At 45.0% G+C, this 25,041-nt stretch overlaps 1 protein-coding gene across 2 annotated transcripts in view; it reads left to right on the top strand.

Annotated features, from left to right (window-relative positions):
• The window catches only part of PEX14 (peroxisomal biogenesis factor 14), a 116,238-nt gene that overhangs the window by 83,635 nt on the left and 7,562 nt on the right, over nucleotides 1-25,041 (top strand). For both annotated transcript variants that reach the window (XM_035120490.3, XM_088671549.1), the window contains 4 exons: nucleotides 10,901-11,023; nucleotides 15,756-15,841; nucleotides 20,751-20,853; nucleotides 24,353-24,450. In XM_035120490.3, the coding sequence (XP_034976381.1) occupies nucleotides 10,901-11,023; nucleotides 15,756-15,841; nucleotides 20,751-20,853; nucleotides 24,353-24,450 (410 nt within the window). The remainder of the gene's footprint in view (nucleotides 1-10,900; nucleotides 11,024-15,755; nucleotides 15,842-20,750; nucleotides 20,854-24,352; nucleotides 24,451-25,041) is intronic.

Raw genomic sequence — 25,041 nt, 5'->3', positions numbered from 1 at the left:
TTTATGTGTGCACAAAAATTAAAGAGCGGAATATGCGCCGGGGGGGGGGGGGAGAAGATAATATATTTTAAAGTATGGTAGTTTTGGGTTTGATTCTGAAATTATTGCTGGACTGCCTGAAGTTGGCTAGCAGTGACTCAGTCCTAATCATGCTTACAAGGTAGCTTCGAGTGAGCTTCATGGCTGAATGTGGGGGTTTTGAACCCTCGTCTCCCAGGTCCAAGCCCAACATACTTCCCCACAATGCCACACTGCCTTCGCTAGCCTGGTGCCCCTCCAGCCTGAACCATCAGTTGGGGCTGGTGGCAGCTGCAGTTTGAAACCTCTGGAGGGCACCAGGTTGCAGGAAGCCGCATTCGTTGTTGTGTTCTGGGTAAGAAAACTTGCACTTACCTATTTAAAATTTTGTGTTTGAGATTGGAAATAAACAAATTGGGTGTGTGGGGTTTTTTTTTTGTTTGGGGGTGGAAATAAGGTTGATTGGAGGTGGGTTTATGGGAAAGGGGGGTTGGAAATAAACCCATAAACAAGGTGATATATAATATTTTTTTTCATTCTCCTTTTAAATAAATACCGATCAGCTTTATGTTCGGAGACAATAGGAGCTGTTGGCTTAAATTTGCAGTTTACTGTATTTATGGCCGTAATATCTAGGTGCTGCCGTCGTAATTTCATGCCCCAATGAGAAGTGCAAGGTCGAAGCAAATGCTTCCATCGGCATCCTGCTAACACCCTAACTCATAAACAAGGCCCGCCTGGATCAGGTGGCTTGGAATAATACAGGCTAATGAAATACAGCACAGCTTTCCATTACTGTTAGTTTTTACAGTGTCGTCATTACGTGTAATTTATGTTTAAAAAATTCAATTTTATACAAGGCTCTGGGAAATAGGGGTCTCCGGGTCACCCGACGACTTTTAACGGCTTGCGGGGTTGGGGTGGTGCAGGCGCCCAGGGCTGGGGGGGGGAGAGGAGGGGGAGAAAGAGAGAGGGAGAAAGAGTCCTCGTTCTGCTCAGCTGTTCAGATGACTGGGGGGGGGTTGGTCATAATATAAATAAATAAATAAACTTCTCTCCTCCCCTATAAAAAATTAAAATGTCAATGTCAAGCTCTATCCCCTTCTTCCAAAAAGTATTTCCTATTTTGGAGTGTGTGAGAGATTTGCTTAGTTGTCTTTTTTTTAAAAGAAAATAGTAGTAATGCTATTTTTCGCACTTTAAAAAAAAGGAGTTTGCCGTCTTTTCTAAGGCTGTGTGTGTGTGTGTGTGTGTGTGTGTGTGTGTGTGTGTGTGTCGGTTATTTGAAAGGCAGGTGGCCATCTCTTATGGCTTCTCTTTCTCTCTCCCATCCATCAATCACCCAGGAGGTCCCGTAAGTGGCAGGGTGGAGGGTGGGGGGAGAATTATGGAGGGGGTGGGAGGGAGAGAAAACACAGCCTTAGAGACGGAGATACTTAACAACCTCTCCCAAACTCTCACCCCTTGACATTGGCTTCCTCGCCTCCATTTACATTTCCTTTTTTATTATAGACTTCGAAAGCACAGCCAGCAAGGCAAAAACTCCTGCCAGTTTTTTTTTGTTTTTGTTTTTTAAAGCCAAAAAAACACACCTCCAAACAAATGCTTTTATACTTAACCTTTCCTTTTCCTGGCTGCATTAGCACCATATTTTTAATTGGATCCCACACATTCATCTTTTTTCTTTGGCTACGTACACACTTAAAGCACATTCCCCTACCCCCACCCCAAAGAATCATGGGAACTATAGTTTGTTAAGGGTTCTTGGGATCACAACACTCTGGGGTAAAACTACAGTTCCCATGGCTCTTTGAGGGGGGTGCTTTAAACGTATGGTGTGTATTTAGGTGCTTTTTTCTTTGGCAGACGGAGGTCACATGCTCTAATTCCCATGTTCAGGGTGTGAGTCTTGTGGCTGGGGTAGCCAAGACAGTGCTGCTCCACCCCACACTTCTAGAACAGGCGTGGAGGGACCCCAAATTCTGCAAAAGTTTTTAGGGAAAACTTAATGGGGGAGGGAACTCCCAAAACAAGCCCAGTGACAACAGCGTGCTTAGCATCTGCAGAATCCTGGTGGACTCAGGGGAGTGAGAAACAGTGGAAAGAGAGAAGGAGATGAAGTGGCTGGGATCCTGAACTCAGCGCTGCAACATTTTTGTTGCAGGTCCCACATGTAAGTTGGGCTAGGTCAGGGCTAAGGAACCTTTGGTCCTCCATGTTATTGGACTCCAACTCACATCAGTCCCAGCCAGAATAGACAGTGGTTGGGGTGATGGGGTACAGCAACATCTGGAGGACTCACAGTTTGGCCATTTCTGGACTCAAGGCTCCTGGCAGCCCCATCCAGAAAGGAGGCTTCCTGCTGTGCCTATGCATGAGTGTCTGCTCTGGCTTTTGTTAGCCGTGATTAAAACAGGGCTAGGAAACATGTTCAATAATGGGAGCTAGAGACCAACATCATAGGGAGAGCCAAAGGTTCCCCAGTCCTGTGCTCGGCTGCCCAGTTGGCATTTATCCATGACAGGGCCTTTTCAGTGGTAGCTACCCCTTTTTGGCCCTCGCTTGTGACTGTCTCCCTCATTATAGACTTTCAGGATGAATTAAATCTCATTCCTCTTTACTCAACAATAATAAAAGCAATGACGTTTTTAGCAGGCGCCGAAAAGAATACAGTGAAGGCACCTGCTTAATCTCAACAGGCAGGGAGTTCCAAAGTGTAGGTGCTGCCTACACTTAGGAGACAGGAAAAAGTAAGAAAGGAGGCGAAAAAGGATAAGAATGCATAGAGTTTGAGGAAGAAAGCTGGATATGTATGGAGTGGCACTACTTTGCAAGACGTGGTTCTGAAGACTTCCAAGGAGACTCCATAGGTGATTAGTACTTAAAAGAAAGTACTCAAAAGTACCTTTCATGTAAGCCTTTGCTGTCATAAAAGGAGCCTGCTGGATCAGGCCAATGACCCATATAGCCCAATGTCCTATTCTTGCAGTGGCCAACCAGTTTCCTCAATGGAAAGTCCGTAAGCAAGACCTGAGCACGAGAGCGACTCTTCCCCTCCTGTATTTTGAGGTAGAGCGTAGGTATCAGGGCTAGCAGGCTAGCAGCAGTTGATAATTTTTGTTGTTTTCTCTAGTCTAAACTAACCCATTCAAATTTGACAGAAAGATATAATCCTGCACAGGACTTAAAGCCACTTTTCATATCCAGCAGCAACTCTCTCTCTCTCTCTCTCTCTCTCTCTCTCTCTCTCTCTCTCTCTCTCTCTCTCTCTCAATGCAAGTGGAAATTGCATGCTTTCTCTACATGCACATGCACACAAAAATCCCCTTCTGTATCTGCAATCCCCCCCTTCTCTCTGCTAGCGTGACCACCACTGGTTTGCAACTGCGGCAGGTACAAAAAGAGAGAGAGGGGGGTGGGGGTGGGAGAATAGTCCAAATAAATTGTCTCCACGTAAATGAAGAAAGCAGAGGGGAGAGGATGCAGAGGGACATTTCTCTTGACCTTAGGTTTGCTTTGGTGTGTGTGTGTTTTTAAACAGAACTTTAAAAGATGAAATTGACCTGACAGGGCCCCCTCTAACAAGACGGTGTGCTGGGTGAAATATCAGTGGGTCGCACCTTTGACCCCTGCCGAGCTGCATTTTAAATTCTGCTGGACTTTCTTTCTTTCTGCAGGTTGACTGGAGTAAGAAAAGGGGGGGGGGATGGATCAGCCTCCTATGCTTTTATGGGGTGGAAAGCAGTCATTTACATGTGTAGGTAGCCTAAGAGGGTAGAGGACAATGGCTTTAGAGGTCAAAACCAACACTTTGAATCAAGCTCAGAGTCTAGCAACATCTGGATTGAATTGAGCTGGAGCCCAGCAACATCTGGGCAGCCACAGATTCTCAATCCCTGGTGGGAACACAACTTGTTGATGATCCATAATGGTGTACAGTGGTACCTCAGGTTATGAACTTAATTCGTTCTGGAGGTCCGTTCTTAATCCGAAACTGTTCTTAACCTGAGGCGCGCTTTCGCTAATGGGGCCTCCTGCACGTGATTTCCGTTCTCATCCTGGGGCAAAGTTCATAACCCAAGGTACTACATCCGGCTTAGTGGAGTTTGTGACCCGAAGCGTTTGTAACCCGAGGTGTTTCTAACCCAAGGTACCACTGTACTTCGAATCAGGCCAGCCCTGAATACTGTTGTTGTTGTTGTTGTTGTTGTCAGCATTTATATCTCACATTTTCCTTCAAAGAGCTCAAGGTCACGTGCATGGCTCTCCCCCTCATTTAATTCCCACAGCAACCCTGCGAGGTAGGTAGGGCTGAGAGGCAGTAACAGGCCCAAGGTCACACCCAGTGAGTTTCTTGGCTGAGCACAGATATTTGAACCCTGGTCTCCCAGGTCCCAGTCCAACACTCACACCGCTCCAGCACACTGGCTCTTAGTTGCTTGTTGCATTTTATATCCCAGCTAGCCCCTAAGGGACTTGAGGTGGCTTACATCATTCTCTTGAGTTCCTTCATTCATAAATAGGCATGTGCTAGGATGCTGTTCCAACACTTGGCAAGACCTGCTAAGCTCCTCTTTCAAAGAACGAGGTGGCTACAGCCATTTGCATGGCCATCTTTCCAAGTCTCTGGACTGGGTAAGAACCCAGGAGGGGGGGACCACTCCTACAACCTCCTCTCACTCTCCATCTAATACCCCCTACTCCAGAACATCTGCACAGGACTCATGAGAGTTCTTCACCCCTAGCACTACGTATCCTCAGTAGTGGTTGGGATCCCAACAGTAGGTGGCGCCAGAGCTAATGTTAGGCAGAGCCAACTCCTCCTAGTTTTGTCCCCATTCTCTTCCCTGCCAAGTTCCACAAGGGCAGCACTAAGGCTAAGGAGGAGGAGGAATGTATGGTGCGTTAACACAGCCTGTGTGAAAGGCCTGTGCTGTATAATGCAAATCGGAAGGTACCTCCACCTCTGGGAACTGTAGTTTGCTAAGGTTCTGGGAAGTGTAGTTCCGTGCAGTGGTAAACTGCACAGAGGTTTCCGGTGCATGGCGTGTACACAGCTTGTGCGAAAGACCCGTTTCGTATAATGCAAGTCAGGAGCCACCTCCACCCGTGACCTCCACGGAGAAAAATACTATAAGGTGTTATGAAAATAAGGGGTAATTCATCCAGTGGTGGTGGCATCTGGCTGGACGGAAGATGGATGGAGAAAAGTGGTGGTGGCGGCGGTGGCAGTGGCGGCGGCGGGGGTCGATATGTGGGTCACGTTCTGTTTTCATTGCATCCCTTTGCTGTGGCTCAGTCCTTGCTTCTTACCCTCTGCGGTTATATTATTCCTTGCAGATAGCAATCAACTGGAAGGAAGTGTGTGTCTAATTTGCATGAGATTATTTAAAACAAAAAAAAAACGGTTTGCATTAGTCAGGGTGATGGTAAACAACACAGATATAGAGAGAGAGGGAGAGAGAGATGCCTCCTTATAATATAGCCGCGTCTCTCGGCTTTCAAGGCCAAATATAATTCACTTACAATCGGCAGCTCTCTTCATTCCTCCTTTTAACCTTTTGGATCCTGCCTGGGTCTCGGTCTTCTCCAGGAGATAGGAAGCGTTGGGTTTATGCGGGGAAGGACTGGCTAGCAAGGAGAGAGAGGCAGAGGCAGTTGCAATGTCAGAGGCAAGGGTGTTTGTGTGTGTATGTGCATGTGTTATGCTGCTCAGTGGCTGGGCATTGCACAAATGTGAGACGCAGCATGGCCTTTGAGCCAAAGTTGTAAAGCAGACAGAGACTCCCTTTTCGCTGAGGGGAACTGTCTCGGTAAACACAGCAAGCTTTCAGGTTGCATAGACCTCTTGGAATCAGAGCATTGTGTCGCTCCTAGGCCACCATATACCACTTTAAACAGTCACACCTTGCCCCAGGGAATTCTGGGAGCTGTCGTTGGCCAAGGGTACTAAGAGTTGTTAGGAAGCCCCTAGTCCCATCACAGAGCTACCTTTCCCAAAGTTCCCCAGGATTCAGCCACTCTGGGAATTGTAGTTCTGTGAGGGGAAATGGGGTTTCCTCACAACTCTCAGCACCCTTAACAAACCACAGCTCCCATCTGCCCCAGCCACCGCAGCCATAGATGACCATGAACAGCCCATGGGGCTCCCACGAGCAGTTTTTGACCAAGACTCAATGGCTTTTTAAAAATAAAAATGCTTCCCATGGAACTGGGCCAATCAAACCTGGAAAGGCTATCGAAATAGATGGATGTGTAGCAGCCACAAAAGTGCTCATCAGTGGTGTCTCATCAAGCTGGGGGGAGGTTCTGTGTGAGCGGCTGCAGGACCTACAAATATATATATTTGTAGAGAGGGCCTGCCCTCCTCTGCCCTTCATCTCCAGCCACTGGTTCCCAAATTAGAGTGCCTCTGAGCCTGGGTGATCCATTGTTACCTATCATGGCTGGTATAATATGAAAACAGTCCTGCTGCGTCAGACCAAGGATCCATCTAGGCCAGTATCCTGTTCCCTATTGTAGTCAATTAGATGCCCAAAAGCCATGTCAAGGAGCCACTAGCCTTCGTAGGCATCTGGGATATTCAGAATACACACATATTCTGCCTGTATCTCTAGAGCCCTCTCCAATCCCTATTTTAAGAGGATCCCTAATGAAAACAGCCGTGCTCTGCCTAATCCTATTGTTGCTGGCTAATATGGCCAGATTAACGCAAGAAACAAATTTCTATCTATTTTATCCCTCCCGAACAGGATGCGAATCTAGCTGGGAGGAGGGTAGCTTAACAATGAGTGTTATTTCCTGTGCTTTCCAGATTGGAGACCTCAAGAACAAAGGGCTTCTCTGTGGTTTGGTGTGCAATCTTCAGTGATAATATTTATCACATATGCTCTCTTTGAATGGATTTTTGGGGGGGGGAGTAGAGGGAGGGGAATGGGCAGCCTGATTCAATTGGGATGCATTCATAACAGCAACAGTAAAGTTTGAGAAGCAGGAGAGCTCATCCTGACAGCCCCCATAGCCACCTCCCCATAAATCCCCCAGTTTATTAGGATCAGCACGAGTGCAATCCTATATATTGTTCCTTAGGCGTCAGATCTGTTGAACTCAGTGGGGTTGATTTAAAACTTGAGAAAGTTTTACCCAGGCACGGGCACTTTTGTACATATTATTAAACTTCAGATCTGAGTTGTGAAATTCTTGAAAGTGCAGATTTTGAAGGAGGGCTAAAGTGTTTTGAATTGTATGTGGATTGTGTGGGTTCACCTTTAGAGGCGACCTGTTGAATTTCTCTCCCCCCCCCCCCCCGCCAATCCTTAGCCAGTGATAAGGGATGATGGGAGTTGAGAGTCCAGCAACTTATAGAGAGCCACAGATTCTCCATCCATGCTATATCATATGCCAGTTGGGTGCCTTGGAAATGACGTTTCCCAGGGTCCCCAGAAGTGCTGTTCCCAGGATCCCCCTCTTTCTCTTTTCCCCACCCCAAGACTCTTTCTTAAGCCTAAACCTACAGCATCTTATGAAAGTAATTCAAGTCAAGTTTTGTCCCTGGAGGCCCAGGCAGCCTCAGGGGCTAGAAGTGCCTTTTACCAGTTGTAATTGGTGCGATAGCTACTGCTACTGTATTCCCGGGCCAGGAGAGCATTGATGACTTCTTGGATGGCTGCAAGGCACTCTGTGGAGCTTCCCTTGCGCTTGACCCAGAAACTGCAGCTGGTTGCTGACGAGAGTGCGGCCCTGTCAGCATATAACACCATGAATTCTAACATATATAATATAACTTCACAGTTTGGGTCCAGTTTTCTTGTGGGGCCTGCCTCACCCAATGTGTGTCCACTTGATCACTTCGATTTGCAGAATTGGCACTGCACTTTGGAACTCTCTGCCTATTGAACACTCTTTTTGGCACCTGCTTAAAACTTTTTGTTTAAGCCAACCTACTCAGGCAACATATATGTCGACATGTTTTAAACTTTTTTTTAATCCTTGGTTTCAACGGTTTTTCACGGTTTTAAATTGCTCTTCAATTCTAAAAAACAAAAAACAAAACCCACGATAATTTTAACATTCCTTGCAAACTGCGTACACAGTCAAACAGTCTATAAATTTTGTTAAAACGTGCAGACCTGGCTTAAGTTTCTAAAATGAAAAAGACACTAAAATCAAATAAAAAGGCATGGTTCCTTCTATAGTCTTGTTCCCTCTGGGCCTTGCGTTGCGTTGTAGAATCTGCCCTTCATGGCACGTTCCCTCCCACCCCCTTCTACTTCCCTTTCTCAGCAAGGACTTTTTCTTCCTCTGAAAAAGCGAGCCAGCTGTGCAGTTTCCTTTTCTGCTGCTGGTCAGCAGCTGCTCCTCTTTCTTCTCTGTCTCCCTCTCTCATTGGCCAAATCCTTTCCAGATGTTGCGGCCTCTCCAAATGGAGAGGGGACCCCTCTTTCCTCTCCCCTAAGCCCACCCCTAAAATGGATGATAGCTTTTCAGAGAGCCGGATTTAAAGCCCCAGCTAGCCAAGCGCCCACCTTTTAATAACCGGCAGGTCATCAGCGTCCTTTTCCAAAAGTTTCATCTCAGCTTGTTCTGCTCTGTTTTTATTGCCTCCTGATGTTTTCTGGGTCCCATTCATGCTCATCACAGTCAGACCTGATTTCCACTCCCCCCTTCTCTCTCTCTCTCTCTTCTCCCCCCTTTTTTTATTTCCGCATTTGTCATAAAATAAAGCAAATTATTCCCATCTTCAGAAACGATCTAGACTAATTAGTCGTCTAACCCAATAATTAGTTTTTTGTTTCCCTGTCTGTTTTCTTACATTATTGTTAGCTTTCTCCTTCCCTACCCTGGGTTTGTTGTTGCTGTTGTGTTGTTTTTCCCCAGCCCACCCCATTACGGATTAAAATGAGCCACATTTGCAGTTGATGGTGTACGTTTTCCCCACTATGTTCGTTTTGTGTGTGAGTTTTTTGCGGATTTATTTTTATTTTTTTTTGACGGAATGGGGGAATTGCAATAGAAAAGCTACTTCAAAAGCAGCAATAAACTCAAAGATAAATTAAGGAAATTGAATGAGCCACATTTGGAAAAAGTGTCAGGGAAGGCTAATACGCCCGTCGCTTAAGGTTAAATTGCGGCAGTGAAGAGAGAATGTGGCTCCCACCCCAGTGAATCCAAAATTCGAGACGCGACGCGCATATTTGCCAAAATAGTTTTGCAAGGCGGCTTCCGGGGAGTTCTGTTGGGGATTCTGGGTTTTTAGTTGGGAAGCCTCTTGGTCTGGAGGGCCACGTTGTACCCCCGCTGTCAGAGGCGTGGTGTCCTTGAATATCCATTGCTGAGAAACACAAGTGGGGAGATCGCCATTGTGCTCAGGTCCTGTTTGCAGGCTTCCCAGAAGAGGCACCTGGTTTGTCACTGCAAGAACAGGATGCTGGACTAGGTGGGCTTTCTCTAACTCACGGGTAGGCAAACTAAGGCCCGGGGACCGGATCCAACCCAATCACCTTCTAAATACGGCCCACGGATGGTCTGGGAATCAGTGTGTATTTACACGAGTAGAATGTGTCCTTTTATTTAAAATGCATCTCTAGGTTATTTGTGGGGCATAGGAATTCGTTCATTTCCCCCCTCCAAAATATAGTCTGGCCCCCACAAGGTCTGAGGGACAGTGAACCGACCCCCTGCTGGAAAAGTTTGCTGACCCCTGCGTGCTCTTCCGATGTTCATGCAGCGCATAGTTAAACTATGGAATTCAGAAGTGAATTGATAGAAGTATCAATGGCCCCACCATGGCTAGTATCACAAGTGGGGGAAATGGCTGTTGTGCTTGGGCCTCCGCATAAGCATCATCTTGACCACTGTAAGAACAGGATGGGCTTTGGGCCTGATCCAGCAGGGCTTTTCCTATGCTCTTACGGGCCTGCAACCTCCACTTACACCTGTCTTTTTTTACTGGGGCCAGTCCGTATTTGTTTGCTTCCTGTCCTAGTTCAATATCTGTTTCTTTTGGAGGAAATCCTAATTCGAACGTTGCTCATTCGAGGACTTAACCCAATGTGGTATTTGCCACGTGGTCTGACCCTGCATAAGGAGAGCCTGGCTGTCAAAATAGTCCAAGGAACCATCATCCTGTTCTTACAGTGGCCCACCCAGACAGCACTCTCCGTTTACAATTCCCAGCAACTGGTATTGCCTCTGAGAGTGTGGGCAGAGTCAGTAGCGGTGAAATGTATTGTGACGATTGAAAAGCGGAACAAGTGGGTGTGATGGTGATGGAGATGGAAGAAAGAGAGCGGTAATCTCACTTGGATGGAAGGGAACTTCTTTTCCAGAGAGGAATGCAAATGGCAGCCATTTATTGCTGGCCTCGCTGGCGTTTTCTCTGGTCCGCACCTCTGATTTGAAGAACAAGCACCCTAATGTAGTGGTTAAGAGTGGTAGACTCGTAATCTGGGGAACTGGGTTCGCTTCCCCGCTCCTCCACATGCAGCTGCTGGGTGACCTTGGGCTAGTCTCTCAGCCCCACTCACCTCACAGAGTGTTTGTTGTGGGGGAGGAAGGGAAAGGAGAATGTTAGCCGCTCTGAGACTCCTTAGGGTAGTGATAAAGCGGGATATCAAATCCAAACTCTTCTACTTCTTCATGGCTTTTGAAAAGGGTGTGGTACAGGCCACACCCATCCTCCTCCTCCTCCTCCATCCTCCTCCTCCTCCTCCCTGTACAAGGGCTGAGGCTGAGGAGGAGGAAGCTGGCAGGTAAGACCACCTCCTGGGCTGGTTGTAGGTTAAAAAGGCAGGCAGGTGGGGGATGGCTCAAGGCAGACTGAGGTTGCTGGGGCACATCACCCAAATGGACCGGTATTAAATGACTCTACTTTTCTTTCAAGGGCTGACGGATGAAGAAATTGACCTGGCCTTCCAGCAGTCAGGTACTGCCAAAGAGGAGCCTCAGCCCCATAGCCTTTCCACGCAGTTGGTGCCGATTCAGCCGACTCATCTTGCCCCACACAGTAAGTAGCCCCATGGCAGCCACCAGACTGTTTTATTTCCACACGCCTCTCGGTCTTGTCTTATTTCTCAGGGCTGGGAAACAGGCAGCGTTTTTCTGAAGTGTTTCTGGTTTTTATCTCACTTTTGTTTTTCTCAGGTGCTAGCTCCTATGATGGTGGAAACATTTGTCTGTAGAATGACAATGCATTAAGGCTTGAATACAAGGAGGCAATATAAGAGTGGGAGAATTAGGCTTTGGTTTTTTTTTAAAAAAAAAAACCTTTAAATCATTCCTAAAAGAGCAGCTTCCCATTCCAAATCGATGCGTATTATACATAGTATGTATATAAAATATGTATTTTAAATAATATCTTTACAATTTTGGGTTGTGTACAACCATTAGGCTAAAATTTAACAAGTCAGTCATGTCCATTAATAAAAAAATTCCTTCAGTAGCACCTTAAAAACCAACTAAGTTTTTATTTTGGTATGAGCTTTCGTGTGCAGGAATTTTTTAATTTTACTTCGACCCAGACCAACACGGCTACCTACCTGTAACCATGTCCATTAATGTCAGTGGGCCTACTTTGAATAAATCCCTTCTCCGGGATATGCCCCGTCTCCCCAGGCCACATCCCCTCCCTGCCTCTGTTTCTTGCTTGCCTGGATGGAGGATTGAGGGGGGAGGGAATCTGTGAGTATGTGTAGAAGCTAGTCTACTGTACAGAGGTGAAATTTACATGCACAGTGCCAGCCACGTTTACCTCTGCTCCTGCTTACCAGTGGCATGTGGCCCTAGGAAGGTTGCCCAGAAGAGAATGTGGCCCTCAGGCTGTGCAGTGGGGGACACAGTTCCCCACCACTTGTTTGGATCCATTTCTTCATTGAAACTTACCTGCCATCTTGCCCGTTTCCACACCCTTGAGGTTGCTGCTGGTTCCCGACGCCAGGCTAGTACGATCCCAGCCTCTAATAAAGATTTAACGCCGGCAATCTACTAGCACCTATTAGTCCCAATAAAGATATTGTAGAGTGAACGGCAACTTGTCCGCTCGCTGTGGTTTTGGCTCCCATCCTCACTCGTGAAAATGACAAGGAAATTAATTAATCTCCATGCAACAACTCAAACGTGCAATTAAGCTGCGGCCCTTCGGCTCGAGATGTAATTCTCATCTTGCTCTCCAACTGGCTCTAGAGGTTATCCTGAAGTACGGAAAGTGCATAAGGACATCAGAGGAGCCCTTTTGGATCAGGCCAAAGGCCCATCTAGTCCATCGTCCTGTTTTTTCATAGCTCCAGGAAGCCCACATGCAGAGCAAGAAGAAAGCTTGCAGCCTTTGGGACTTTTTAGTTTAGAGAAAAGGCAAGTGATAGGTGACATAATAGAAGTTTATGAATTGATGCATGGCCTGGGTAAAACGGGATAGAGAAAAGTTTTTTCTCCCTCCCTCATAACACTAGAACTCGTGGCCACCCAGCTGAATGTTGGAAGATTTGGGACAGGTAAAAGGAAGTCCTCCTTCACTCAACGCCTAGTTAAACTTTGGAACTCACTCCCACAGGAGGCAGTGATGGCAGCCAACCTAGGGGTCTTTGTAAAGGGTTACACAAATTCATGGAGAGAAGGGCTATTGATGGCTGCTAGCCATACTGTCACTTTCCTCACTTTTCCTTATTTTAAACTCCCAAATTCCTTAATGCTGATGCTAAGCCTTTAGCCACAGAAGAGAACCAGTCAGTTCTCTTCTTCCTTGCTGCTTGAGTTCACTAGCATGTGCAAGTGTGTGTGTGTGTGTGTGTGTCTGTCTGTCTGTCTGTCTGTCTGTCTTTCCCATCTGTACTTTTGCCAAGACGTGTCAAAAACTGCTGCTGCTTCTTTTAAAAAAACCAACACATAGAGACACACACACACACACACACATATACCACACAAGCCACCAACTCCTTGATTTTGATTAATATAGAGAAACAAGACTTGGGTTGACTGATAATAAAACTGATAAATGACATCTGAATTACTTGTAGCTGTAATTTATTACATAAAATATCTTTTATTTGACATGCGATTAGTTGCTGGAAGCATCACTCAATCTGACTAGTTTGAACGCGCTCCCAAAATGAACCCCCCAACTTGGAAGGGAAATAAAGGAGGCAGAGTGGGAACACTGGTGCTGTCTGCCGTTGGCATTTATGAAATACTCTAATCCAGAAGTGAGGAGAAATCTGACTCTAAGTGTTTAAATGATTGATAGGGTTTATATATACTTTTCCCCACCTCCTCTAATCTCCTTCATTACATACAAATTCCGGGGAGTTCCTGAGCTAAGGTGTGCAAGCAGTGTTTGCACTGCACGGGCGTTGTCAGCATCCCATAATATTTACGACCCTTGTCGGTGGGTGTTCGTGTGCTGGTTTTGCACCTTTTTAAATATATATATATTAAAAAAAATTCCACTGTCTTTCGTACAAGGGCTGTTGGTTCCTGCTCTCCTTGCCCTTGGATGTTAAAGCAGCCACTCAAGTAGGCCTCCTGTGGCAAGGTGAGGGGTGCCTCCAGGCGATCGCTCAAAGAAGTGCCACAGAAGTCTGCTTTCTCTGCTTCCAGGCCACAAACGACCAATGTGGGCATTTGTTGGCTGACAAAACTTTTTGGAAGGCTGCTTGAGAGATGGGTGACAGAGATTGTTTTTAAAGGGGGATTGGGGATTGGGCAAGGCCACATGAGAGAAGTGTCTGTGGATGGCTCTTACCGCGATAGCTCCACAGAACCTCAGCGTTCAGAGGCAGTCTACCTCAGGATGCCAATTGCTGGAGGCCAACCAGTTGCCCTTATGTACTCCTTGGCTGACTTTCCAGGTGTGTTTTTATAAATGCTGGAAGATGCTCAGATGGACGGGGTAATAATAATAAAAATAAAAATATAAAAAATATGGGGAACAGGGCTCTCAGCTGGATGCTGCTGCTGCTGAATAGCTCGGTTGGTTAGAGCATGATGCTAATAACATCAAGGTCGCAGGCTTGATCCCCATATGGGACAGCTGCATATTCCTGCATTGCAGGGGGTTGGACTAGATGATGCTCAGGGTCCCTTCCAACTCTACAATTCAATGACTGTTCTGTAGGGCCCTGCTTGGGTAGTTATTTATGTGACACTTTTGACCTAGCTTAGTATTTGCTATATGACAGATTATTATATAGGTAGGGAGATTGCTGGCCTCCCCATTAAATATTTTGCAGGCCTTGAGGAATTCCATACCACTGCATTAAGAAGAGCTCCACTGGATCAGGCCAAAGGCTCATTTAGTCCAGCATCCTGCTCTCACAGTCGTCTTACTCTTATTACAGAAAGTGGTAGGTTTTCCCACACAGATCCCGCTCCTTCTCCTTAAAGCTGAAGGAACTGTGCAATAAGTCTGCCAAAGTTACTAGTCCACAGGGTTGGGTCACATAGTCCCTTCTCACTGTCACATCAGGGGAGCTGGTGAAGAATGTGGGATGTTTTCTTCCTCCTCTCCTTCTCCTTCTTCTCCTTCTCTTCCCCCTTCCCCTCTCTTCAATTAGTTCTTTTCCCCTTTTCCTCGGTGCCTTTTATTTTTCGCCACAAGACAGAGTTGTTCCACACATCCCTAAAACGAGTAAAATGGCATTTCAGCTCCTCGTCTTTATAGACTCTCTGAACTTTCCGAAAGATCATCTCGGTCCCTTTTCATTAATAATGAAAACCAGGGGGCAATAAAATGTTCTTAGCACGAACATTACAGGGACAGAGGGAGAGATGACAGAGGTCAAAGGCCGCAGATGATGGAATTGCTATGGGGGGGGGGACTTAGGGAGACCTACAGGTGTCTTCGGAGTCTTCCTGGAGGTCAAAGAAGGAGTGGGACATTGGGGCCTGGGCAAATCTGGGGGCAACTATTCCGACATGGTTCATTAGAAGACAGTAACTCTGTAAGAGTGGGGATTTTATTTGCAAGATTTTGGGTTGCTTATCCTATACAGAGTAAACCCATTGAAATGAATGGACCTAAGTGACTAATGATATTGAACGTTAGCGGGTCTGCTCTAAGTAGGAGACAACCCATTTGGAGTTGAGATTGAAAAATCCAGAGCCAGGACTGGCGGTTACGTTTTCTGAGCCAAGTGAACCCTGGGAACTGTAGCTCTGTGACGGGAATAGGGACATCCACCCTAACAACTCTCAGCATCCTTAACAAACCGCAGCTCTCAGAATCCTTTGGAGGAAGCCATGACTGTTTAAAGAGGGATGATGGTGCTTTAAATGTGTGGTGTGGATGAGGTTATATATTTGGAATGTATCACTGGCCAGACGTTGAAACCTAACCTTGTAATACATACTCTCAAGCTGAAGTGTTATATCCCTGGTTAGACAATTTTACAATTGCTTCTCTGGGGAATTACTCCATATTTACTGAAGGCTCTTCCTCAGGAATGGGGAACCTAGAATCATAGAATCATAGAGTTGGAGGAGACCACAAGGGCCATCCAGTCCAACCCCCTGCCAAGCAGGAAACACCATCTGTGACCTTCTAGATCTTGTCGGACTTCAACTCCTATCTGTTCTGACCATTGACCAGGCTAGCTGGAGGCTGATGGGAAACAGAGTTTGACCATGTCTGGAAGGTCCTAAGTTCGCCATCTCTATCCTGTGCCTGGATAAGCAGCGCAGGAGGGAATAGCACAAAACCCTGCTCGTTCCTCCCCACTCTTACGTTTTTCGCTTCTGCCCTACAGGTCCCCCCGGTTCCAGATGGCGAGATTATGGCGCTCTAGCAATTATCATGGCGGGCATCGCTTTCGGCTTCCACCAGCTCTACAAGGTAAGGGGTTACCTTCCGACTTTTGTCAAGGCCATGGGATGCAAACTTTGTAGCTATGTGGACAGAGCATCTGCTTTGCATGCAGGGAGGTCCCAGGTTTCAGCTCCCAATGGCGTCGGCAGGTAGGGCTGGGAGAAAATCCCCCGCCTAAAATCCTGGACTATTGCTGCCAGTCAATGTGGACAATGCAGAGCAAGGTGATCTGACTCAGTGTAAGGCAGCTTCCTATGTTAGGCAGTGTTTCTCAAACTTTTTTCTCTGGGTTGCAGTTTCAGAATAAAAATTTGCTTGCGCCACTCTGATTTTTTTTTTTTTATGGACAAGAAATATCCTGGAAAACAAAAAGGAACAACTCCTATCAGTGCTTGATTAGTTAGTTAGGTAGTTTATTGTTACGGTACTCGGCCAGCATAAAGTGCTTGATTTATAACCTAGAACACAACTACTTTATAAATAATAATAATAATAATAATAATAATAATAATAATAATAATAATTTATTTATTTATTTATTTATTTATTTATTTATTTATTTATTTATCTCCCCCCTCCCACATCTGGCTGGGTTTCCCCAGCCACTCTGGGCAGCTTCCAACAGAATGTTAAAAATGCGATAAAATATCAAACATTAAAAACTTCCCTGAACAAGGGTGCCTCCAGATGTCTTCTAAAAGTCAGATAGTTATTTATTTCCTTGACATCTGATGGGAGGGCATTCCACAGGGTGGGCGCCACTACCGAGAAGGCCCTCTGCCTGGTTCCCTGTTACTTCTTGCAGTGAGGGAACCACCAGAAGGCCCTTGGAGCTGGACCTCAGTGTCCAGGCTGAACAATGGAGGCAGATACACTCCTTCAGGTATAATATAACCATGGGACATCTAGAATAATGCAGCTACATATGAATATGAATCATCCCCCAAATATAATTATAAACAAGTCTCTTATGTATATGTATCTTAAGTATGTATAGAAACTCAAGGAAATATGTGAGTTTGCTTTTGCTAGGTCTAATATGCAACAGACAAACTCTCAGCTCCACATCAACACAAATAAGCACTTCTCTTTTCTGATCTTTCATATTTGTCTGAGTTGAAAATCCCTGTTCATAACGACATGTCACAGGGAACTATAGAGGAATAGCCAATGTTCTTGGAAGAGGAGTGGATACTGTTTCTGCATGTATATCAAAGAATATTTATTTTGATACTATTCTACACTGAAATGTTGAAATGGTTCTTTGATTGTCCTTGAATCAGTCAAACTTTCCCACCCTCTCTGGCCACACCAGTGTGACACACCACACTCCTTGAGAACCACTGTCTTAAGAGAAAGACTGCAGCTCAGTGGCAGAGCTTCCCATTTGCATGCAGAAGGTCCCCAGTATCCCCAGGTAGAAGAAGAGGGAGAAATCTGCTTCAGTTTGATTTAAATGTGAACCTACTTAATTTTCTTTTCCCAAAACAATATGAGGACCGAAACATACCTCTCCTTCAGAGTTCACACTTCTATGAATTTTGCAATGTCATCGTCCAGTTGCCTTTTTTAAAATAAATAAATAAATGCATGTCTTAGGCCTTAGGGGAAAGTGTACATAAAAGTGAATATATTCATCAAAATAAAATAGAAAAATGCATTGTGTTTGTGGAAACCGCTTGCAAAAATGTGTATGTGAGTCAGAGCTGCGTACAAAAATGTGCTTACTAGGAGTAGTTTGCACCAGAATGCTGACAGATTTACATGAGGATATAAAGAAGGAACTGCTACAGAAATGTAGAGTGCTGAATTTAAGATGGGGGGGGGGAGATGAGAAACCAAGAAAACCAAAATTGTCAGATCCGTCCATCTTTATCTCCAAGTAGCCCTGGGAATATCCCTTGCCTGAAACCCTGGGGAGCCCCTGCCAGTCAACACCAAGTCTGCTTGTTTAATGGTCTGTTCTGCCCAATTTTGTCCATAACCCTGCTCCCCACTGATATGCAGCCCCTGGAAGGTTGCACAGCAGGGAATGTGGCCCTTGCAGTGTAGAGAGTTGAGCTCTTGCCATGGAATGTTGTATTCACACGGCTTGTGTGTGCTTGTGAAGACTTGCCTCTTGCTGCAGAGTTCCCTTGCTACCTGGACCCCATGCATTTTCCTTCCCACCCCCTGGAAATGTACTTTGTAGGTCTGCTTGTGTTAGCAAAAGGAGTGTTAACTTCATTAGGGCTTATGAGACAACAAAGCACAATACCAGAGCAGTATTTGAGTTTTATCTGCATTTATTGGAAAGATGCCCACCCCTTCTTTCCATCTAAAACTTTGCAGGTGGCTTATGACTGCAACTCTGAAAGCAAGCAACTGGGCGGGGAGGGGAAGCTAAAATAATTCTGTTATTCCTTTTTAAAAACTTTTTAAAAAAGTGATACAAAAGAAGTAGCAGTAAAATATGAATAAAAAAAACTCAGTTGGCAACAAGCAACTTTAGGGAGCTTTTGAAAGCCTGGGCAAACTAGAGAGGGCTTGAATTGGCACCCAACACTCATCAAACTATTTGCCATGTGTAGGGTGTAATTCCAAGAAGCTTTTTCTCCTGTTGTCACCTACCTCACCTCAATCATAGGAGGGCTTCTAAAGCTGATTTGAACCAGTTGAGAACATAAACATAAGTAGGTTTCAAACAAACACTAGTTTGTTTAACCAACCAACTTCAGAAACCATGGGTTGAAGAAACTGACTAGTTTTACACTGGGGTGGAGAGCCTACTTTTCAGCCTGAGGGTGTGACACTTAAGCACACTGTGTGCAAGTATTCCTGCTGATGCATGTAACACTAAACCATGGTTTATCATGACACATAAACTCAAGCACTGTGCAAGTACACAGCCTGCCATTTTATCCAATGCAGCTGTGGGATTATTTTTTGAACTCTGGAAAAGGCCCTGTAAAACAACTAAACAAAAACAGAAGAATTAATTATTTCAACCTGTACTGTGCATGAAAAGCCATTTCAAAAGATCACACTGTGTGTGGTCGCTGCATGTTTTTCCACCAGGGTTTTACCAAAAGCACCCACAAGGTCTCTTTATATATGACAACCATAAAATGCAGTATTAGCTCACAGAACGTTGTGAGTTCTTTGTAAAGGAAAAGTGGAAGATTGGGGCCAATTGGGGTTTGTGTGCAGAATGGTCTGATGGAGAAAAGCGTGCCTGGCTGGATCCTGGAGTAGGATCCTTCCTTTTAGGAGGTCAGATCACATTGCAGTAGTCTTTCCTTGCAAGTCCTACTTGTAAAATATACAAAGAGGTACAATAGGACTTTAGCCTCGTGTAAAGAGGCAGGAGTGGGAAGTGGGGTAGAGGTAATGGCTCACAGATTTTAGCAGTGACTCCCATTGTGCCAGAGCTAACCTGGGCATTACAAGGGTGTCCCCTACTTTCATTTGTGAAGTGCTAACAGATATGCAAATACGTAAACGAGGCTGACGCCAGACATCTGTATCATTAACGTTGTAGATCAAGTGGAGAACATATTCCCCCACCCCCAGGCACTTCAATCTTGCGGGGTTTTATTTATTTATTTAAAAGCATAGTAAACTCTCTTTAAAAAGTACCTTTCAACATCTTTCTCTCTCCAGATAGACACTATTTATTTATTTCTCATCTTAAAAGCAAAGATTAGAGGCAGATGCTAGGCTTTCTTTTTCTCTTCCAGAGGTGGAAGATTAATATTTCTGTTCTGTAGTACAGCAAATCTGAAATTCCCTTTGGGACAGAGATGATGATGATGATGATGATGATGATGATGATGATGATGATGATGATGATATCAAACTATACCTGCAAGGTCTCAGGGCCTAAAATGCCTCTCTCACCAGTTCCGTCCCCATGGCCTGTTCCAAAGGACTTGAGGCAGAATGAGAGGAGGTCTCCCCAGCTCATACCTGCCATTTCCCCTGCTCACACTGCAAGTGTATATGCCTGGCTTGAACTTTAATAATGCTATGGTTTGTGATGTGCCAGCAAATCAGAATTGCAAACCATTGTCTGAAGTGGGTTTGTAAACCATAGCTTGTGCTAACGATGGTTTAGCTTAAGGTCTGACTTGGCAAACTTTGTTTACAGTCATAGCTGTGCCTCAGAAAAATGGGAGTACAGTCAACCAGCTGTGAGCCAGGGTCTGCATTTTGGATGTCATGCTAAACCAAACACCCCCCTTGCAGAGGAGGGAGGAGTACCTAAGCCTGGGAGGGGAGGTAGACTCACTCTCATTACACCAAGCTACAGTTTAACTCTGCCATCTCAATCTGGTGTTTTATCCAACTAAGTCAAAGTAGACTCATTGAAATAAATAGGCCAAAGTGAGTAAATTCCCTTGGCTTGCCCTGAGTTGAACTTGTATTGGATACATCCATGTATATTTGGGGATGACAAAAATATCCCAGCCTAATATGGGATATGAGACCCAGAACATCCGGAAGGTAGCAGATTGGCGAAGGCTGGGCTAACATTAGGTCTCAACCAACTCATAGTTTGCCTGTAAGTTTGGAAGTGCAAACCGTAGTTTGCTGTGATATCTGAATCACGTCCCACTGGATGCGAGGCAATTCTATATATGCAGCATCTAGCAACCCATCTGGTGCGGATTGAAGTCTTGCAAGGAATACACGGTTCTCAGGGTGCTTGAATTAGGTCTGAAGCAGTCGATAGTTTGCCTCTACGGTTGGAAGTGCAAAACCCAGTTTAGTGTGATATCTTAATTGGACCCGATTGGACGATGTGCCGTTCTATGTGTAGCACCCCATCAGGCACTGATTGATGTCTGGCAAGGAATGTGTGGTTCAGATTTCAGGGTGCTTGAGCTAAGCTCAAATGCACCCCCGTTTCCTTTCCTCCTGTCAACTCACTTAGCTCTCTGCTGTTTTGGTGCAGAAATACCTGCTCCCGTTGATCATGGGCGGCAAAGAAGACAGGAAGCAACTGCAGAGGATCGAGTCGAGCATCTCTGAGATGAGTGGCAGCGTGACGCAGACAGGTGAAGATTAATGATTCCATCAGTCCCTGCCCCTCAAAGCCCCTGCTCCCCACGTCTCTCTCTCTCTCCCCCCCCCACGTCTCCTTTCTTCTCGCCCCCACCCTCAATCTTCCCTCCTTTCTCCAACCTTCTCCTCCATCTCCACTTTATGTGGTGACTTCATTTATCTGCTCTGAGAAATCTGTTCACATTTGCAAATGAAGCCGCCGTCATTTCGGTTTAATTTGAAATTGCTTGTTTACTGTCGGCGCGGCCTCAATTAATTATGTTTTTACGGAAAGGCTCCCAACCTCAGAATATTAATAAGGGGAATAAAATGACAGCCTTTCGAAGGGGCTGTAAAGTTCATTTTTAATTTCTGCTTCTCTGAGGGTTTTCTTTGGGTTTTCCCCCCCCTCTCCCTCCTTTTTCTTTTGGGGGACGGGTGGGGGCACCTGCTCTGCTGCCACCCCTTCCCCTCCACATTTTTTTCCTTCTGAGTACTCAAGGCAGGGTCAAGAGAGTCTGTAATTATGCCTCGTCCTCCGACCCCGGCAACCTTCTCTGTTATTGACTCCATAGGGCTATTCTTCATTACACACTGCCCCGACGGATGACCTAGATTAGCTGTTACCTGTCACACTAGTGAAATCTCTCTCCTCTCTCTCTCTTTTTATATGAACCTGTTTACTGGTTTATAATTTGAAAAAGGGGGGGAGTTGGGGGGAACCTCTGAGCAGTGATAATCAGTCCCCCCTGCCACAACTGAGTTTTCTTTCCTGGAGAGAGGGGTGGGGCGGGGGGGGGGGGAGAGAGAAATGTATCCAGAGGAAGAACTCCCCCATCTGCTATATTCACGTAAATGATTTTTACCCAGCCCTTCACCTAGAGCATAACAACCCTGCTGGATCAGGCCAAAGGCCAGCATCTTGTCCAGCATCCTATTCTCACAGTGGCCACCTAGGTGCCTCAATAGGAAGCCTGCTAAGCAGGACCCAAGCACTAGAACACTCTCCCCTCCTGTGGCTTCCAGCAACTGGTATTCAGCAGAATTACCGCCTCTGACTCTGGAGGCAGAGCATAGTCATTATGGCTAGTAGCCTTGTCCTCCACAAATTTGTCCAGTCCCCTTTTAAAGACATCCAAACTGTTGGCACTATGGCACTATTGCCTGCTCCAGGAAGGAGTCCTTTGTTTTTGTCTGTTCCTTTTTTTAAAAAAAATATTTTTTATTGATTTTCCACAAAAGGGTTAAAGCAATATAAAAGAAAAAGGAGAAAAAACAAAAATACAGAATACAAAAATACAAAGAAAAACAAAGAATAAAAAATATAAAGCATTACATCTTATCTTCCTCACAATGTCAGTTGGGACCTCCTCGGGTTCCCGTCCCTGTGGTTCTTATATACATTTCTAAATAGCAAATTCTACATCCAAATAATCACCTTTTAAAATACATCTCTCTTTTTTCCCCCTTCTAAATAACCTCTTCAAATATTCCACAGTTTTATTTACCACTTAATTTCTAATCTAAAATATTACTTTGGCATACTTTTTTAAGTACAATTTAAAATCTTTCCACTCTTCTTCCATCGCTTGTTCTCCCTGGTTGCGGATTCGTCCGGTCATCTCAGCCATTTCCATGAATTCCATCATCTTCATCTGCCATTCGTCAATCGTTGGTAATGTTTGCTGCTTCCAGTATTTGGCAATCAAAAGTCTCGCTGCTGTAGTGGCATACATAAAAAAAGATGCCTTCTTCTTAGGGATCTCCTTTCCTACAATGCCCACTAGGAATGCCTCTGGTTTCTTAACAAATGTGCTTTTCAGCACTTTCTTAAGTTCATTATAAATCTTATTCCAGAAGTCATTCACTAGTGGACATTTACATTTCCAACATTTATTATCATGGTTGTGGTATATCTTTGCTAATTTTACTGGTGTAAGATACCATCTATACATCATCTTCATTATATTCTCCTTTAATAAACTACACGCAGTAAACTTAATATTCTCCTTCCACAACTTTTCCCATTCCTCAATCATGATGTTATGTCCCACATCCTTTGCCCACAAAATCATAGCATTTTTTGTTTGTTCATCTTTCGTATGCCACTCTAGCAACAATTTGTACATTCTGGAAAGTGTTTTCGTCTTAGGTTCTAGTAGTTCTGTTTCCACCTTTGACTTCTCTGTTTGAAAACCAATTACTCTATCCATTTTAAACACTTCATTTATCTGATGATATTGGAGCCAATCATCTAATTTACCTTTCAACTCCTCATATGTTTTTAACTTAAATTGGTCTCCATCTTCAATCAATAAATCTCTATATTTCGGCCAACCGGTCTCCGTATTTAACCTTTTACGAGCCTTGGCCTCCAAAGGTGAAATCCATTTAGGTGTTTTCCTTTCTAGTAAATCTTTATATCTGGCCCAAACCTTGTACAATGAATTTCTAATTATATGTCTTTTAAAGCCTCTGTGGGCTTTCACTTTATCATACCATACATATGCATGCCAACCGTATACATTGTCATAACCTTCTAAATCCAAAATATCTGAATTTTCCAATGTAAACCACTCTTTCAACCAACAAAAGGCAGCTGCTTCATAGTAAATTTTAAATGTTTTTGTCTGTTCCTGACTCTTCCAACCATCACCTTCATTGGATGCCCATGTGTCCTAGTGTTATGAGAGAGGGAGGGAAAAAAACTTTTCTCTGCTTTTTCCATGCTGTGCATAATTATTTGATTCATGTGCTGTTGTGAGAACATAGATGCAGAGCACAGGAGCATCTTCTAAAGTGAGGGGAGGATAACTGCTGCTTTTGAATTGCCCAGCAATAAAACTGCTAGCACATTTTTGCAAACCTAAGCAGGGTTTCAAATTGAATGGAGGAACACATGTTGAGATTCCTGCATTGCAGGGGTTGGACTAGATGACCCACTGGACCCCTTCTAACCCTACAGTTCTATGATTCTATGTTGTCTTCCCAATCCCCCAATAGGGGAGGGGCTGTAGCTCAGCGGGAGGTTCCTTGTTCAGTCCCATTCAGTGTATTTTGCGGATGTGACTTGGGCTTCTGTTCCTTCTTTGCTGCTGCCGCTTATTCCAGGAGTGTTGTCCTCTTCCAAACCATATACAGACCTCAAGCGCGAAGGAGAGCTTCCCCCCCCGCGCAGTTCAGAGGTAGATAAATGACACCGAGGCTGTGCGAGTTCAGGGAGACAGTGCAAATCATAAACTGATATAATTAGAAGGGAGAGGTTTTGGATAGATATACTGTGGGCTTATAGACACCTATACAAAGGGAAGATAAAGTAGAAATAGGGGAGGTTAGATAACAGTGCAGGTAGATTACCCATGGCGTTGATAAATTATAAGCGGTTCGGGCAAGCAAAAGCCACGGATAAATTAGACGTAGAAAGAACGGAGGCATCTTGTAGTTGGACATCAGAACACTTTGCATTTGTTGCGATCTCATTTCCGCCTCTGTTTCCCTCCTCTTTTAAAATAGTGACTCAACTTCAGACAACTTTAGCTTCTGTCCAGGAACTTCTAATCCAACAGCAGCAGAAAATTCAGGAGCTCACTCAAGAACTGGCTTCCTCCAAGGTATTTCTCATCACCCTTTACCCTTTTGATAACTGCAAAAACGGGTCCTCAAACAGCTTGCAAAAGCGATTGCCACGAAATATGCTGCAGTGGCATTTTATTTTTAAGAAGGATTTGACAGGAGTTAAGCACATCAGCAGCTGCTGGGCAGCACGAGCAATGTACCGCATCCGTGTTTTAAATCAGGCTTACAAAAAGCCAGAGCAGGCGTTCATGCAGAGATGCAGCAGGGAGCCTCCTTTCTGCTTAGTGTTTCCAGTTTTTAGGATTCTTTAGTCCAGGCATGTGGAACCTCTGGTGCACCAGATCTTGCTGGACTGCAATTCCCATCACCCCTGGCATTTGGCCACGCAGGCTGCAGGGAGGGCACAAATGATGCCCTAAATAATTTGGTACCAGGAGAAAGGGAATCCGGCCTCCCAAGCCCCCATTCACTCATTTTTCCTTTGGGGAGACAGAAGGTCTTGCTGGTGGCCTGGAGCCAGCCAGGAAATTGGGAGACTCTCTCTTCTGAGTCTGAGAAGTGTTAAGATCAAGAGCATATGTTATGCTTTAAGGAGAGAAAAGTAGCTTGTTGGGATGGGGAGTCTT

The sequence above is a fragment of the Zootoca vivipara genome, chromosome 6, assembly GCF_965207765.1.
Source record: "Zootoca vivipara chromosome 6, rZooViv2.hap1.1, whole genome shotgun sequence".
In the NCBI taxonomy this organism is placed as follows: domain Eukaryota; kingdom Metazoa; phylum Chordata; class Lepidosauria; order Squamata; family Lacertidae; genus Zootoca; species Zootoca vivipara.
Note: the sequence above shows the minus strand (reverse complement) of the source record. Positions and strands in the feature narration are given on the sequence as shown.